Source organism: Tiliqua scincoides, chromosome 2 (assembly GCF_035046505.1).
Source record: "Tiliqua scincoides isolate rTilSci1 chromosome 2, rTilSci1.hap2, whole genome shotgun sequence".
In the NCBI taxonomy this organism is placed as follows: domain Eukaryota; kingdom Metazoa; phylum Chordata; class Lepidosauria; order Squamata; family Scincidae; genus Tiliqua; species Tiliqua scincoides.
The window spans coordinates 239,027,748-239,042,770 of NC_089822.1; the positions used below are offsets into that span (position 1 = coordinate 239,027,748).

General features: G+C 45.3%; 1 protein-coding gene across 1 annotated transcript in view; it reads right to left on the reverse strand.

Moving 5' to 3' along the window:
• TAFA1 (TAFA chemokine like family member 1) overlaps window positions 1-14,762 on the reverse strand; it is a 396,155-nt gene extending 381,393 nt beyond the window's left edge. The window contains exons 1-2 of the mRNA XM_066616413.1: window positions 14,198-14,762; window positions 11,615-11,735 (exon numbers count right to left, since the gene is read on the reverse strand). Coding sequence (XP_066472510.1) covers window positions 11,615-11,732 — 118 coding nt within the window. The 5' untranslated portion in view covers window positions 11,733-11,735; window positions 14,198-14,762. The remainder of the gene's footprint in view (window positions 1-11,614; window positions 11,736-14,197) is intronic.
• Between the last annotated feature and the right edge of the window lie 261 nt (window positions 14,763-15,023).

A 15,023-nucleotide genomic window follows, 5' to 3' on the forward strand; every position in this document is an offset into this window, starting at 1 on the left:
CTCTTGGCGTCTACAGACTTCAGTTTGAAGCCTGGAGACAAAAAAAAAAAAAAAAAAAAAAGGCGCAACTTCTGGTTTCCCTTGAAAATTGGAAGTGACGTTTTCTTTAGGGCATTCTGAGGCCCAGATAGGGTTTCCCTGGGCCTCAGAATGCCTTGAAAGGCATTAGAACATCACTTGAAAGGCATTAGAACAAACCAGAAGTTGCTTTTTTTTTGCCTCTGGGCTTCATTCTGACACCTGCAGAGCCTGCAGGTGGACGCATGTGATCTCTGCAGTCTTCAGAAAGCCCTCCAAAGTTGACCAGAGTACAGCTCTAGTCACCTTTGGAGGGTTCAGGTTGAGCGAAGTCTGGCTCAGTGCAGGTCCGGGGGATCTGCATTGAGCCAGATCCATGAAAGGAAAATCTGCAGATAAATTGGCTCAACGGTCTGCCTCCCCAAAATTCTGAGTTTCTTATATGAACAGGAGTGTACTTGAAGGAGGGGACCAAAGCACTGGGCTTCTCCTAAAGCAGGAGTTGTGATATCATCAGCAGGCTCTCCCTTTGAAACTTTTTTCAAAGGACTTTAGCTGAGAAGAAGTATTCGGCTCAGCAGCTGGCAAACTGGGAATCTGCCTATGGGCATATGCTAATGTCCTTCCCAGCAGCAAACCTAGCACTGGGCGAATGGGGCAAATGCCCGAGGCGCTGTGCCAGTGCACCTCTAGAACCTGTGGCTCCCAACATGGTCAGAAACTGCAATTCCAGTTTTCATAAGGCTTCCCCAGTCGATTTTCAGGTTGCGTAAGGCTCCGACGCACTTCTAAGGTGGGGGTGGCGGCTTCGTACATGGGGATCAGCATCTTTCAGGGGGCAGCCTCGCGGACCTTTGCCCTGGGAGGGGGGAGGGGAGAGTCCGGCACTGTTCTTTCCCAAGAACTATCTGAGAGTCACTATGTAGCACATGTTACAATCCTATGCAAATTTACCTGGAACTAAAACCTATTAAACACAGTGAGTCAATATGCATAGGTTAGCACTGTAATATAGCTTTTATATTTTTAATCTCATTTTCCAGTTCCTACATATTTGTTTTAAAAGGCTTGCGATCCATTGCAAGAGTGAGCTAGATTGTTATGCAAACTATAAGAAGTTTCAAAGCAGAAGTAAGTGGCAAGAGAAGAAAACACTCTAAAGAAGAAATGAAAAGGTGATTTTCTTTGGGGTTGCGCCGTTTTAGTGGCCTGTGGAGTATGTATCATGACAAGTTCCTGCACTTCAAAACGTCACAATACTACCACCAGGAGAACATTAAGAGCAGCTCTAATCTATAAATACCTTTATCCAACTAAAGGTGCATACAAGCAGAAATATCCCAGGTGCCACCATCCCCTCTGGCAGGGAAGACATCCTAGATCCCAAATCACATCCCCCCCCCCCCCGAAATTCTAGGTTATGAATTGTTAGAAACTAAAAAAATGACCTGATTTGCCACAGGTGCATGTTGAAAATTCCAGCCCTCCTGCCTTTATCAGTAAAACTTCAATTGGATCATTCTCTCACTCTGTCCCACCTCCATTTCATTTTCTTTCTCCTTGGTCAATTTAATCTCATACGGGACTACCCTTCAACAATGAACTTTCCTAAAGACTCAGAGCACAATCCTCAAGGAGTGCTCCGCCAGCACAGCTGGCCTAGTGTTGCAAACATATCGTAAGGCATGTTCGCAATGACTCAAGAGTCAGCAGTGCTGGCAGGGAGACCTGTGCCATCCCTCTGATGCTGCATCCTAATCCAGGACCACTGGCAGAGGTAGGATTTGAGCAGACCGGTGCAGGGGCATGAGGAGGGTAGTGGGGAGGGGGCATTTCTGGGTGGTAGGAACAGGGTGGACTGGGTCCAGGAGAGGGTGGGATCAGTGGAGGCCTACTCTGCTGTATCCTATCCTCCTTTTCGATCTAGGCAGGCAGATTTCCGCTAGCTATATAGCTGGTGGTGATCCGAGTAGTCCCATGGGGCAAACTGGGGAATTACTTGGGATAAGGGGAAAAATAGCCCCTAACTCCACAGAGAACTTCAGCCGCCTCCTAACCTGCATTGGATACAGCGCAGGCCATACAGCCTGGCTGTGCTTAAGATTGGGCTGCCAGTTGTTTTGGAGGAGCTGAGCAATTCCTAGATAAATTCAAAGTTCCTTTCGACCTTAACAGGCTTGCACCTAGCATTGCCGCAATCCCTTGTTTGCCTGCCCCAGACCGTGACCACTAGGTCCAACTACATGCTCCACATATGGCTCAAATTTGCCTATGGGGAACTTGATATCTGGACTGCTTGACAGTACTGCTCAACCAGGATGCCTAACAGATGCACAAGCAACCACTTCATTGCCATCTTTGAAGCCATTTTGGATTGTTAACTGGGCACAAATATTCCTTTGTGCCCAGTTAACGGTCTTCCATGCCTCCTCATTTATGGTCCTCAAATGGGTATGCCATGCTCTGTAACTTCATTTACTCCCTAGGTTCACTCCAGCTGAGACTAATGCACCAAGATCCAAGGCGCACTTAAGCCCCGTTACCTGCCCCGAACACCAGAGGAAAGACTCTTCAGCACTATTTGAATGGAAAAATAAGCTTAGCTCCAGAGAATGACTCTCTTTATAGCATTTGAAGCTGGTGAAAAATGTGAAATCCCAGAAGGAGGCAAATCCTTGCTCCTAGCAAATCTCAGTTTCATGACAGAGTGTTTTCGACAAAATGAAACAACAGCAACCCCAGCCATAACACTCACATCGCAGGAGGAGAAATGGCTAAGACAGTATGATAATAGAATGGAGGCCTTGTTCCTGTCTTAAGAAGGAACGCTAAGCAAACCCTTTTAACATCCAACAAAACGTCATATTTAAGGAAATGGTAATTTAATGCAAGCATCTGAAACAACAGAGCAGACAGTGAATATGTATCTTGCCCCTAGGGGACAAATGTGTAGGTGTCTCTTGGCCTCAGCCTTCAAAACACGCTCTCCACAGCATTATGACGGCTGTGTTCAAACAGCTGGGAGTGCCGAGAGATTCAGGTTGACACACACAGGCTTCCACGCTTGTACTTGCAAAAAGCACGGCTTGCTATGAGAATGTGGACGAGGTTAACCACTAGGGATTTCAGCCCACACTGCTAAGGAGAGGCAAAGTCAGAGCAGGTCAGATTTTTCATAGTTCTCTGTTCAGGGGAAGGAGACCTCGACAATGTGAGACCCATCCAACCAAAAGCAACTCCCACACAGGTTGAAGCAACTTTGAATCCTACTGCATTTAAGAACCTGATATTTTTGAGGCAGGGACTCAAAATAGTGATGTCATAAGGTGCAGCCTGGTGATGTCACAAGACTGGCAGCTCTTGAAAAATGGCAGGGGCATCTGGTGCTGGGGCAGAGCATAGCAGCTGCTCCAAGATGGCCTGAGATTAACCTTTGCTACCTCCTATCTGCCTGAGGAAAAACAAGAAAAACTGGGAAAGCAGTCATTGTTGTAAACAACAGCAAACCCCCCTCCTGCCCCAAACCTGAATGGTCTAAGCTTAACAATTTGCAATGAACTAATTCAGTGGTTCTCATACTTTTAAGTGCCACAACACTGTGAGATACAGGAAGCTGGACTAGATGGGCCTATGGCCAGATCCAGTGGGGCTGTTCTTATGTTCTTATGTTCACAACCCACCTCATCTTCTATGGTGGGTTGCGATGCAACACTCCTTTTAGCACCTCAAGGCCTTCTTGAGAGGCTCTGAAGGCCTCTTCTGGGTTGCACTGGGTCAGCAACCCACTCTATATTGGCCTCTGCAGGCCTCCAAATAGCCCGCAGAAGCAACCAGAAATGATGTTCATTTAAACTGGAAGTCTACAAACATGAAGTTGCTTCTGGTCACTTTGTGGGCTATTCTGAGGCCCGCGGCGGAAAATAGAGTGCGTAACCAGTGTGGTGCAACTCAGAAAAAGACTCTGGGGTCTCCTAAGAAGGCCTTGCGATGCTAGAAGGAACATCGCTTTGTGACCCTGCACATGGAATCACAACCCACAGTTTGAGAAACGCTGAGAATGAAAGCAACTTACATTATATAACTTTACATACAAGGCCAATTTGGATTATACTGACTGCACTGGCCCTTCTTTGTGTGACTGTGCTGTGCTTGCTCCTTGAACATACATGCTCCTCTCATTTCCCAGAATGCCAAGGATCTGAAGCGTAAGTGCACAAGAGAGCAGTTCTTCCAAACATGTCTTATAATCATGGTGCTTATACTACTTTCAATGTGTAAAGAAAAGTCTGAATCAACAACCACCCACATGATCCAGACTCCTAGCATTTCGGTAACTGAGAGGAGCATCACACTGACAAAACACACACAGCACTAATGTATAAACAGGGGTAGGTGAGGCAATTATCATGCAAACACCCCTAGTAGCAAAGCCTAGATTTTGTTCTCAAATTTTAAAACTTATACCCTGCTTCTGTCCAGAAGGAGTTGAACTGGCTAATGATAAGATCAATCAAATCAGTAAAACACAATGATCGTAAAGACAAGAGAAATAAAGTAACATAAAACACCTACAAGATACAATCAAGCAGCAGTGTTCAGCTGGCAGCCTAAAAGGAAAGAACATTAAACACTGTCTGAAAATGGAAGATTTTCAAATACTCTTTACAAAATAGGGGCCTGTCTAGCCTCCATAAAGGGGGCGTGCCAAAGAAAGGCACCACTGAAATGCCCTTCTCCTACTAGATACCTCTCAAATGAAGGTTGCATAGAAAACCTTTATCTCGTAACCCTGTGCTGCTTGAGTTTCTTATCTCAAATGGGACCCAATAGTCAAGTCCTATAGATTAATAGAAGGGGCCTAAAAGGTCATCTAGTCTAACCCCCTGCCTATAACAGGAAATCCTCCTAGAGCATCTCTTGCAGGTGCTTGTCGAGCCTCTATTTGAAGATCTCCAGTGAAGGAGAATCCACCACCACCCTCGGCCTAGGATTCATGGTGAAAAAAGAGTTGCCAATATTTGACTGGTCCAACCGGTAAAACCATGCAAGCCACTTTTGAGCATGGAAGGCAAGTAAGACCAGATTGAGGCAGCATCTGCCCATGAGTTATCAAAATATGCCTTGGGCTTACCCCAGCCTGCTGTATTTTGGTCTTGCTCTTGTCTTTGTCCCTGCCCACAGGGTTGATATTTTTGAAATCCAAAGTTGGCAGCTTAAGGTAATTGAAAAGTACCATTTGAATGGTGGGTTGCGATGCCTGTGGCCCTTTGTGAAACATTACCTTGCTCTAGTTAGGGCTGCCGCAGAGACATTAAATCCATTTGTCCTTCTAGCTTCTCCATTGTAGCGAGTTGCAGGCCCACATTTTTCCTTCATGTTCCTTGCCTTTGTTTCTAACATCCCTTGGTAGTTGTCGCTCCTTTGTAGATTTGACTTTGCCTTTCTGATACTGGCTTTACACGCTTGTTCTGTTGCTTTACATAGATCTTCAGTGACATCATTCTCATTTCCATTCCCTCTCTTTTCCCCTCTGTATATTAAGAGGTCTTTGTACAATCACATTGGTTTCATGTTTGTTTTGTAACACAATTTCTTGCCGTTTTGATACCTGCGTTGTTTAGCATCTGTCCTATTCACTTCTAGAGAGCTGGGGGGGGGGGGGTTTGAAAAGACTAGGAGAATGGCAAATTTGCACATTCATATATTCATGTATTTTTTAAGGAATTACTCAGACCCTACCTGAAAGGCAAAATACAGACAGTGATTTCTCCAGGGGAAGAGATGTCAGAAAATCTGGACCAGCCCTTTTAAATTGACCAGTGGAATGTATTTGGTTGTAAGTTGATGTGCAAATGTTTTGAACTTGATCATGGTGGCAGGTTTGCTAATCTAGTTGCAGCATCTGTGCACAAGGGGAGAGGACAGAACATGCATTCTCAGAGCGCATGCAAGTCTTTAACTACATGGAGTTGGTCCAGGCAGCAAAAAATTGACTGAACTTGCCTCTGGGACCATGGTGGCTCATGTACTGGAATATTTGCTTACATTAATCAACCTCTTTTCAACTTGCCCATGATAGCACTTTGAACTATGCGCTATCCCACAGACCTTGACATGCCCTCAAGGAAAGATAAGTAGGACTTCATTCCAACCAATACAGTTCTTATTTTCTTCTGTGCGGCAAAAGCTGATGCAAATTTTATGTGAAACAAAATGATAGCAATACCACTGATAGGAGGCTTACATTTAAAAAAAAACAACACAAAACTATCACCCTGAGGCCCCAATCCTATCCTCTACCCCAGGGGTGCTCACACTTTTTTTGGCTCGAGAGCTACTTTGAAACCCAGTAAGGCCCGGAGATCTACCAGAGTTTTTTTTTACAATGTTCGCGCCATCATAACATATAACATTTATGTGTTCAATGTATGTTGGTGTACCTTGAGCCCCACTGAGTATAACAGGACTTACTCCTAAGTAGACATGCCTAGGATTAGGCTGTGAGGCTGCAATCCTAGCCACACTTACCTGGGAGTAAGCCCCATTGAGTACAATGGGCCTTACTCGCGGCGTTTCCTCCCAGAGGCACCTGAAGGGGGGGGTCGGCACTCCGCAATCTACTCATTTTGCCTCGCGATCTACCGGTAGATCACGATCCACCTATTGAGCACCCCTGCTCTACCCCTCTCCCTGCTGATGCAGCCACGCTAAAAAGGCGTGTGTTGCACACAGCAGAGGGTCATCCTGAAGGCAATCAGGAGGTAAGTATTAAACATTTATCCTCACTTCCTGGTGAGCCCTGGGCCCACTCATGGGTCTCCTTGGACATACCTCACTTTTGGTGTCATATATCCAAGGAGCGGAAAGGGGCAGGTTGCTCCTCAATGGAGGGGATAGGATCTACCATGCCCCACTGCTGCTGGATCAACCCCCTCCCACTGCCCCCTGCCCCCATTCCTCCATCCTCCTCACCCAGTTTTCCCCCAGTTTTATGCTGCTTACACCACATCTGCAAAGAACCAGTTTCTGTCACTCCCCATGATCCTATATAATATATATAATTATTAGTGGTTGGGATGCATGGATGGAGTTCGCACTGAACAAATAATAAAGGTCAGTTTTGGAGGGTGAAATATCTCTCAGTGTTTACATTTTCAGGGATATGAAAAGAGCATAGCTGAGCAGTGAGGAACAGTAAGCAACAGAAAGCAGGTAAGAGAACAACACTACAGCAAACTGAATGAAGAAGGCCCAAGGACAAAACTAGCAGATTTTCATCCAAAGACATCTCACTCTTTTCCGTTGAGTATAGTATTAATTCCTAGATATACATACTGCAGATTATGTACTTGAAATATACATTATTAACACCTGAGACCAACAAAGCTAAATGGTAAATAATTAGTGCAAATAATAATAATAGCTGTGGTACCATAATTCTACCCCCAGGGCCAAACATGAACCAGGTTAAAAAGCTGGGAAGTCAGCATGGCATCCCACACTGGAGTATATGATGGAACAGCACATGAAACCAGCATCCCAGCCTGTCTTGTGAAACTTTAGGGGCTATGGTGACCACAGGGCCAGCTGAAGACCTCCTGACGCCTGAGGTGACATCCCAAATGTTGCCCCCTTACCTGAGGATATGGCAGCCTCTGCTTCTCCCACACTCCAATGTTTAGCTCAGCACTCCCCCACCCCAGTGGCCTAGCTAAGAGGGTGCAAGGGGTAGCAGTTGCACCGGGCATCAAGCTTTAGGAGGTAACAAGTGAGCTTGACACTAGTGACCAAAATTGTGAAAATCTTGGTATGTATGAATAATACCATCATGTTATTAAGTGGATTTGCTTAACTGCAAACTGACCTATGAGACTGTTTGTTCTGAGTGCCAATGAGATGTTATTATGACACAGCATGGAACCAGTAACTTTTTATTTATTTACTTAATTAAATTTGATTTTGTCATGCGGGGGGGGGGGGGCTACAAAATGTTCTTTGACCCCAGGTTGTAGATAGATGCCTTAGGTATGCCACTGACTGGGGGGAGGCAGCAGAGCAAGTGGGTGGTAAGCTGCTGGGAGGAGGTGGTGGGATCCTCCCAACTTCCACTTTTTTTAAAAAAAAACCCTGGGTGTGATGTCACTTCCGGTTGTGACATCACTTCTGGGGCAACATTTTGAGCTTTGCACCGGGCTACATGATCATTAGCTACGCCAATGCCTCACCCTCCACATTTATTCTTCATTCCCTTCTTCCTTAGCAGAAATTCAAAGAAAGCAGTGGAGGCAGACAGAGCAGGGCAGACCAATCTGCTGCCTGAGGTGACTGCTTCTGATGGCCTTGTGGATGGGTAGGTCCAGGATGGTCATGCACCATTTTGCATTGCCTTGAGTTTTCTGGATAGGGGTGTACTCTGGATTCGCATCAGTGGTTGGCCAAGCTAGGCACTTACTAAGACCAACCCCTATATTCTCAATACCAGTGGCAGTAGTAGTAACTACTACTCCAGAGACAGATGGGGGTGCTGTGAGGCAAAGCTTTGCCCCATAACTCCACGCAACCTTGTGCTGACCCTGGATGCACATGTGTTCACATTGTCCTTAGTTTGAAAATCATCACATTAAACATTCACCTGGAGTTTCTCCATACAACTCTATTTGAAGTGCAATTCAACAACTGCAGATGAAATCCATTAAATCATAGAAGGTTAACATGCTATGTATTGGTCCTTAAAGAAGATTTTTCATCTTTCAAGCCAAGAAGGTAGATGACAGAGTGGAACCTGTCTTATCCTACACTACAGTAGTTCCACTACTGAGGTTTTTTTTTTTTTTTTTTTAATTATTTGGAAATCCTCTTGCCTCTTACAAATTAAGAACCCTATAAATTATTGTGGGCTGCTATAAATGTCTGGGAGTGGGACACTGTGATGGTTAGGGTGGAGGTATGTTAGATGGACCATTAATTATAATGGTTTTCACCTGATTAAAAATAGATTTTAAACAGCCTTTTAAAGCAACAGTGGTACGTTACAAAATTATGCACTGGTTCGTCTGCAATTCTTTATTCACTTTTTCCCTTGACATCGTGTTTTAATCTTCCTTAAACAGTGGCTAACTCAAACTGGCTAACTCAAAGTAAATGACGCATTCCTAATAATATAAATATGAAAAATAGCAATCACTTAGCAACTCCAGCTGCATCTATTAAAATCTGTTCGTTTCCATCAACACATTTTCATTTATTTTATGAGCAAGTGCCACTTGCGTGATCAACTCGGATCACAAACTCGGGGCTACAAACACTCACAGGTGATGTCCTTTTTCTCCATGACAGCACCCATCTCCTAAATATCTTTAACTGTGTCATCCTAAAGAAGGCAAGACCTCTGTGTCTTGTCCTATCCAACTGTGTAGTAACCTGAATCCACAGTGAGCCTTCCCATCAAATTCCACTCATCTGTCAACGTACTGGATTATTTTTTGAGAGATTGAAATTGGCTGCCTGGGATCAGAAAACCATCAATCTTACTCATGTAGGGTGCAGGGCTGGCTGACTCAGAAAGTCTCACCAGAGAAAAATGTCTGCTGTTCCTAAGCAGGTGATGAGGCAGCTGTAAAACTTTCACTCTGTCTGTATCACAGCCCCTGTGAAAGATCCGTCATATTCCCCATTTCCCCAATACTTGGTATGCACCCCATATCATGCTCTTCCAGCTTCATAAAAGAGGTGATTTTTCAAGCTTAGGCAAATGCAGCACAGCACCAGAATGTCTATCCCTCATTTTTTCTCATCATGTCACTTGTTTCAAGTGATTGTGTCAAAATGAGATTACATTTTCCTTTTGACTATTTATTTATTTTGCAGGTTCTTTATTCTTTGCGCTGTCGTCGATATCATATCACCGACGGTGGTTCTAGTACCTTTCCGTTTCTATAGGTGCTTCCTTTTATGACTCATGATGACTTCCAAAGGAAAACATTCAACCTGGCTGACAGATCTCTCAGCCAGGTTCTAAAATGAGAGTAGTTCAAGCAATAGGATGCCTTGTTCGCCAAAGTTTGAGACTCAAAATATGGGGCACAGGGTGCAATTCAGTGGGATCTCCATTAGTATTTATGTAAATACAACTATAAGAGCATAACTATGCTCTTACTCAAGAGCAATTGAAAAGCTTTATCTAGAGAAGGTTCTCAGTTAAACACTTCTTCTTGGTCCTTTTAGACTGCCATTCCATACACTTCATAGTAAAACATTTTTGGAATCGCTAAATTCCTAGGCTGTTACCTTCTGGCCTGGATCACAGCTAAAAAGAAAACAGAAGCTTTTTCGTTATTCATACCTGATCCACCAAAAACTTAATGCTGAACCCTACATCTCTTGCAATCACAGCAGCATTCCAATAACCTTCAGTACATAATTGCTCATTTTACCCATCCATGGTCACAAATTTAAATAACTTGTTTTTAGAGTTTAAACATCCATCACCACTACTTTTCACACTGGAAATGCTGAGAAAAACATGCATATCCTTTCCTGAAAAAAGTCGCTCGTACAGCAAGCCATCTCTGGTTTTTCCATGTACACAAATGGATCACTTCCTTGACAGTGAACTCATGAGGCATGTTCCAAATGAATAGCCAGACTTGAAATATGACAGTGTTGATTTCCACTGGAGGAACAGCAATGCAATGAAATGTCTTCAACTCAGTTTTACCTTAATCAATTTCTATTAGCGACACTAAGAATCAGTTTGCTCCTTCAACCATTGAGCATCATTGAAAATATTGCACACCTTATCATTGAAAATACTGTTCCCCTTATCAGCCCCAGTGGCCACAAACAACGATCTCTGACAAATTAAAAACAATATATATGTACGTACAACACAATAATACTGGGAAGAATAAAATAGGTATCTAAGAAGGCAGTTCTATTAGATAGGTATCTAAGAAGCAGAGACAGTTATATTGAAAATCACATCTGTAAATGAATTCTAAATATTTGTTGTTTCCCCTCTGAAGATATTACATAAAATATTCTTGTGTAAAACATGCTGTTGTCTCAACTTTTCCCTCACTTCCCATCAGATAAGGACTAGATATTGTTGTATATTCTATTTGGGTCTTTGACATTTTGTGCTTGGAACTTGTGCCTCAGTTTGCACATATACAGCAAAGAAAAGTGATCTGTGTTATAGAATAGATAGCAATCTTAAGATTTCACCACAGGAGAAAGGACACTTATTTGCCCATCAATCATGCAAAAACAACAGAGTAATACATAAAAGACTAAATTATGATTCAACTGAGTCTCCCATGGTGATCCTGCTGTGTGATTTGAGAGCAGCGATAGAAAGAGGAAGGGAAAACAAACCCATATGTAAATAAGTTGTATACTTCCATGCCAGAGCAGCAAATATTAAGTTGATTACACCGCCATGCAGGTAAGCAACTCACAGAACTTTAGATGCAAACAAGGTTGTGTCGAATACAGACATACATATACATGAGTTTATGCACCTCGGTTCCAAAGTAGGTGAGATGAAAAAGGAATTGAGTTTTTACAGTATCCACCATGTGATACCTGGTCCTACCTGGTCTGTGCAGATGATGCTGCTGAAAAGTGTGGTGAAGAGATCCCTGACAGAGCAGCATGGCACAGGCACTTATCCACAAATACAGGACCCAGGACATTGCAGAGACCATGGCCATTCTCTAAAGGAAAGGTTAGACAAGAATTAACAGGGATAGCATGCAAATCCACTCTCTGCTTTCGTTTGGGAGCTATTGTCCTGTAAACCACAGTTGGAAAGCTAAGGGTTTGATTTTTCCTTCCCACCTCTTCCTTCAAGGCAGAGGAACCGAAGAAAGATGTCTGCATCTAGATTAACTTTTAATAATTCAGGGGCACAAATGAAACTTGTTACTAAAAGCAGCCCAAGGTTAACAGAAGCCAGGATGCATCTGATGAGGCAGGTCTGGGCCGACAAAAGCTCACATCACAGTATATTTCTTTGTCTTTCAGGATTCTCTGCGATCGAAAGCAATCCATATTCCTGTCTGTTCCCTTGTTACGCCCTTTTATTTTTGTCACATAGTCAAAGCATGTGGAAAACACAAGCGTTATACCCAAGTGTACCTTGCATATACAGGGGATGCTTTCTGGAATATCTGATTGACCACGAATCACACAGATACAGAAGCCAGCTGGCAACTATTTTTCTCAAGGGTTCTTTCACAAAATGACCTCAACAGGGGGCACTGTGGGTGCCTCGCAGGCCCTGTTCTTGCCCGGAACTCCAGCACCAGAGCTGCAAAGTGTCCTTTCCTGCTTGTGGTCTCAGCTCACAGCCAAAAGGTGCCCACATACTTGCAAGCCCAGGGGGACCCATCTGTAAGGGCAACATGCAAAATGGATCAAGCACATTGTAAACAGGAACTTAGCACCAAGCTGTTGTTTTTTTTAAAACACAATCCCTTACAGCCAGGCTCATACTGATCTAGTAGGGACTGTATCATTTTTAACTTGGGAGGTCATTAAATTTTCATCATTGTGTTGTCTGCTAAGTAATTGTTTCTCAGAATTGACTTTTATTAAACATAAAGCTTCCTTTTCTTCCATTCAATCTTGTCTTCAAACACTACTGTAAGGCTTGATTGACTGCCATGGGAGGTTGATTTTATTTTATTGGGAGATTGCATCAAAAAATGGAAAGCATTCTCACTACAAAAGCGAGAGGTTTCTTTCTTACTGTGACAGGGGTGTGCATTTTTTCTCCTTATGATGGTTCGCATGGCTTTTATACACACACACCCAGACACACACGCATTCCTCCCCTTGCGGACTTTACAAGTTTCACAGAGTCTCCTCCTAGCCTTCAAGGGCTGCCAGATTCCCCGGGCTTGGCTACGCTACACCTTCTGCTGTAGTTCCCACTGCCAAATTAAGCAAACTTCAGGCACACTCTTAGTCAGCCAATGATAGGAGGGCATTTTTTTAAATCTAACAACCCAAACAGCTGAACATCTTTCATTCCCCCCCCCTTTTTTTTTTTAAGAAAGAGAGACTGGCAGGCTTCAAATAAACCTCTTTTCTAGATTGGGCTGGAGAGAAAAATAATACCCCTCTCTGCTTTCTGGGGGGTGGGGTTTAGGCTACCCCCAAAGCAAGCAAAACAGAAGTGAGGCCCCCCTTAAGGCTTGTTAAGAATGAGATCAGAACCACTGTCAGCTCAGTGGCAGTGTGTGAGCGTCAAGGCAAAAAATAAAAAAATCCCCATTTTTACTGGAAACCTGGTCTTTGTAAGCGAATCTTGGGAAACAGCTGAATGGATCAAATGCAACTTTTTCCCACTCAGTGGAGAGACATAATTAGCTGCGAAATAGCAAAACAGTTCCCTGCTCTGTACATCTGATGTACTTACCTGGTATATAAATAGTTGATCACCCTGCTGTTTACTTTTGCTCTCTCTCTCTCTCTCTCTCTCCTTATCCTTTTGTGTATGTGTCCCCCCACCAATCCCCAGGAATAAAGCACTACAAAGGAAGGGAAACTCTCTCCTTCCAGACATCTCACCATGCAGTTCCAGGTGTATTTAGAAACTGATACCTGGATGTGTGAGCAAGTCAGTGGCAAAAGGGGGGGGAGGTTCATTTCTGGCATGCTCCTGCAACCAGCCCAGGGATGGGGCGGGGGGGGGGTGGAGGACGACACACGCTGGTCTTTCCAGCGGAGAAGCTGGTCGATCGAAGCTCAACTTTGAACAAGCACCACCCCAGAGCCAGGCGCAAACTTCAGCAGCCTCTGGGGCAGACCTCTCCCAGGGTGAAAAGAGGGGACTTTTCCATCCTGCCCCTCTCCCAGCCTCTAACCCCCCCTTCCCACTCCCCGGCCCGCACCCCTCTTCAAACAGGCTGATTCCCGTCAACTTTTCACGCTAAGCCCCCCCCCCTTCTTCCCGGCCAGGCAGCTACTGCCTTCCGCGGATCGTTCTCCCTTTTCCGCGGGTGCGCACAGATCCGCGGGACCCGGGCGCGCCCCAGACGCGACCCCTGGCGCAGATTCCCAGCACTGAAGATGATCCAGAGGGCGCCTCCTTCCCCCCACCCCATCCACTCCCGCAGCCAGACTCTCCCCCCCCCCCACACACACACACCACCACCCAAGCGCGCCTTACCTGAGTAATCCAACGCGGAGCAGAGCGCACGATGGGCTTTCATTGGAGAAGCTTTAGCACTTTCTCAAATCCATCGGCACCAAGATCGGGGGTGGTGGTGGTGGGGGGGAGATTCCGACCAAAGCAGCGCCTCCCCGTCAGCTCCTTTCTCCGGCTTGCTTGGGTCGAGGCTGGGGGGAAATAAAAGAGCCCAAACGCGGAGCCACCCCCAAAAAGGATCCCCCCTCCAGTGTCTCTCTGCGATTCTAGTCCAAGAGTCAGGAAGACATCCAGGCTTGGTTCGATCTCTGGGGCTGTCAGAAAAGTGGTCCAGCTTGGGAAGGGGGCAGCACCAGCAGCGGCAGCAGCCCAGCCATGGTCACCTTTAAAGCATCCCCTTCTGCTGGCTGGGGAGACCTCTGGAGTGATCTGGAGATGATGTGCCACTCCAAAGCGGAGGAGATGAACCGGGCAGGGCAGCCTCTCCAAGGCGGGGAGTCCAAGCGGGGGAGGGGGGCAGAGAGCAAGAAACAGGAAAGCCCCGATCGCCTCTATACACCGTGCTGGAAGTACCCAGAGTCTATTTCAATACATCCCAGGCACACACAAGAAAAGCCTCCCTTCTCTTAAAGTGACACGACCCCCCTTTCTCCCCATCGGCACCCACCCAATTGCCTCGCCTCCCGGGTCTCCCCCACACCCAGCGGAAGCTGGCTTTTAAATACCAGCGCGGATGCCACACGTTCTGTATGTGCAAGTCAACCTGGATCTCTCGGGCTCTTCCTCCTCCTCCTCCTCCTCCTCCTCTCCCCGCCCTAGCAAACAGAAGGAGGAGGGGAAGCGCTGG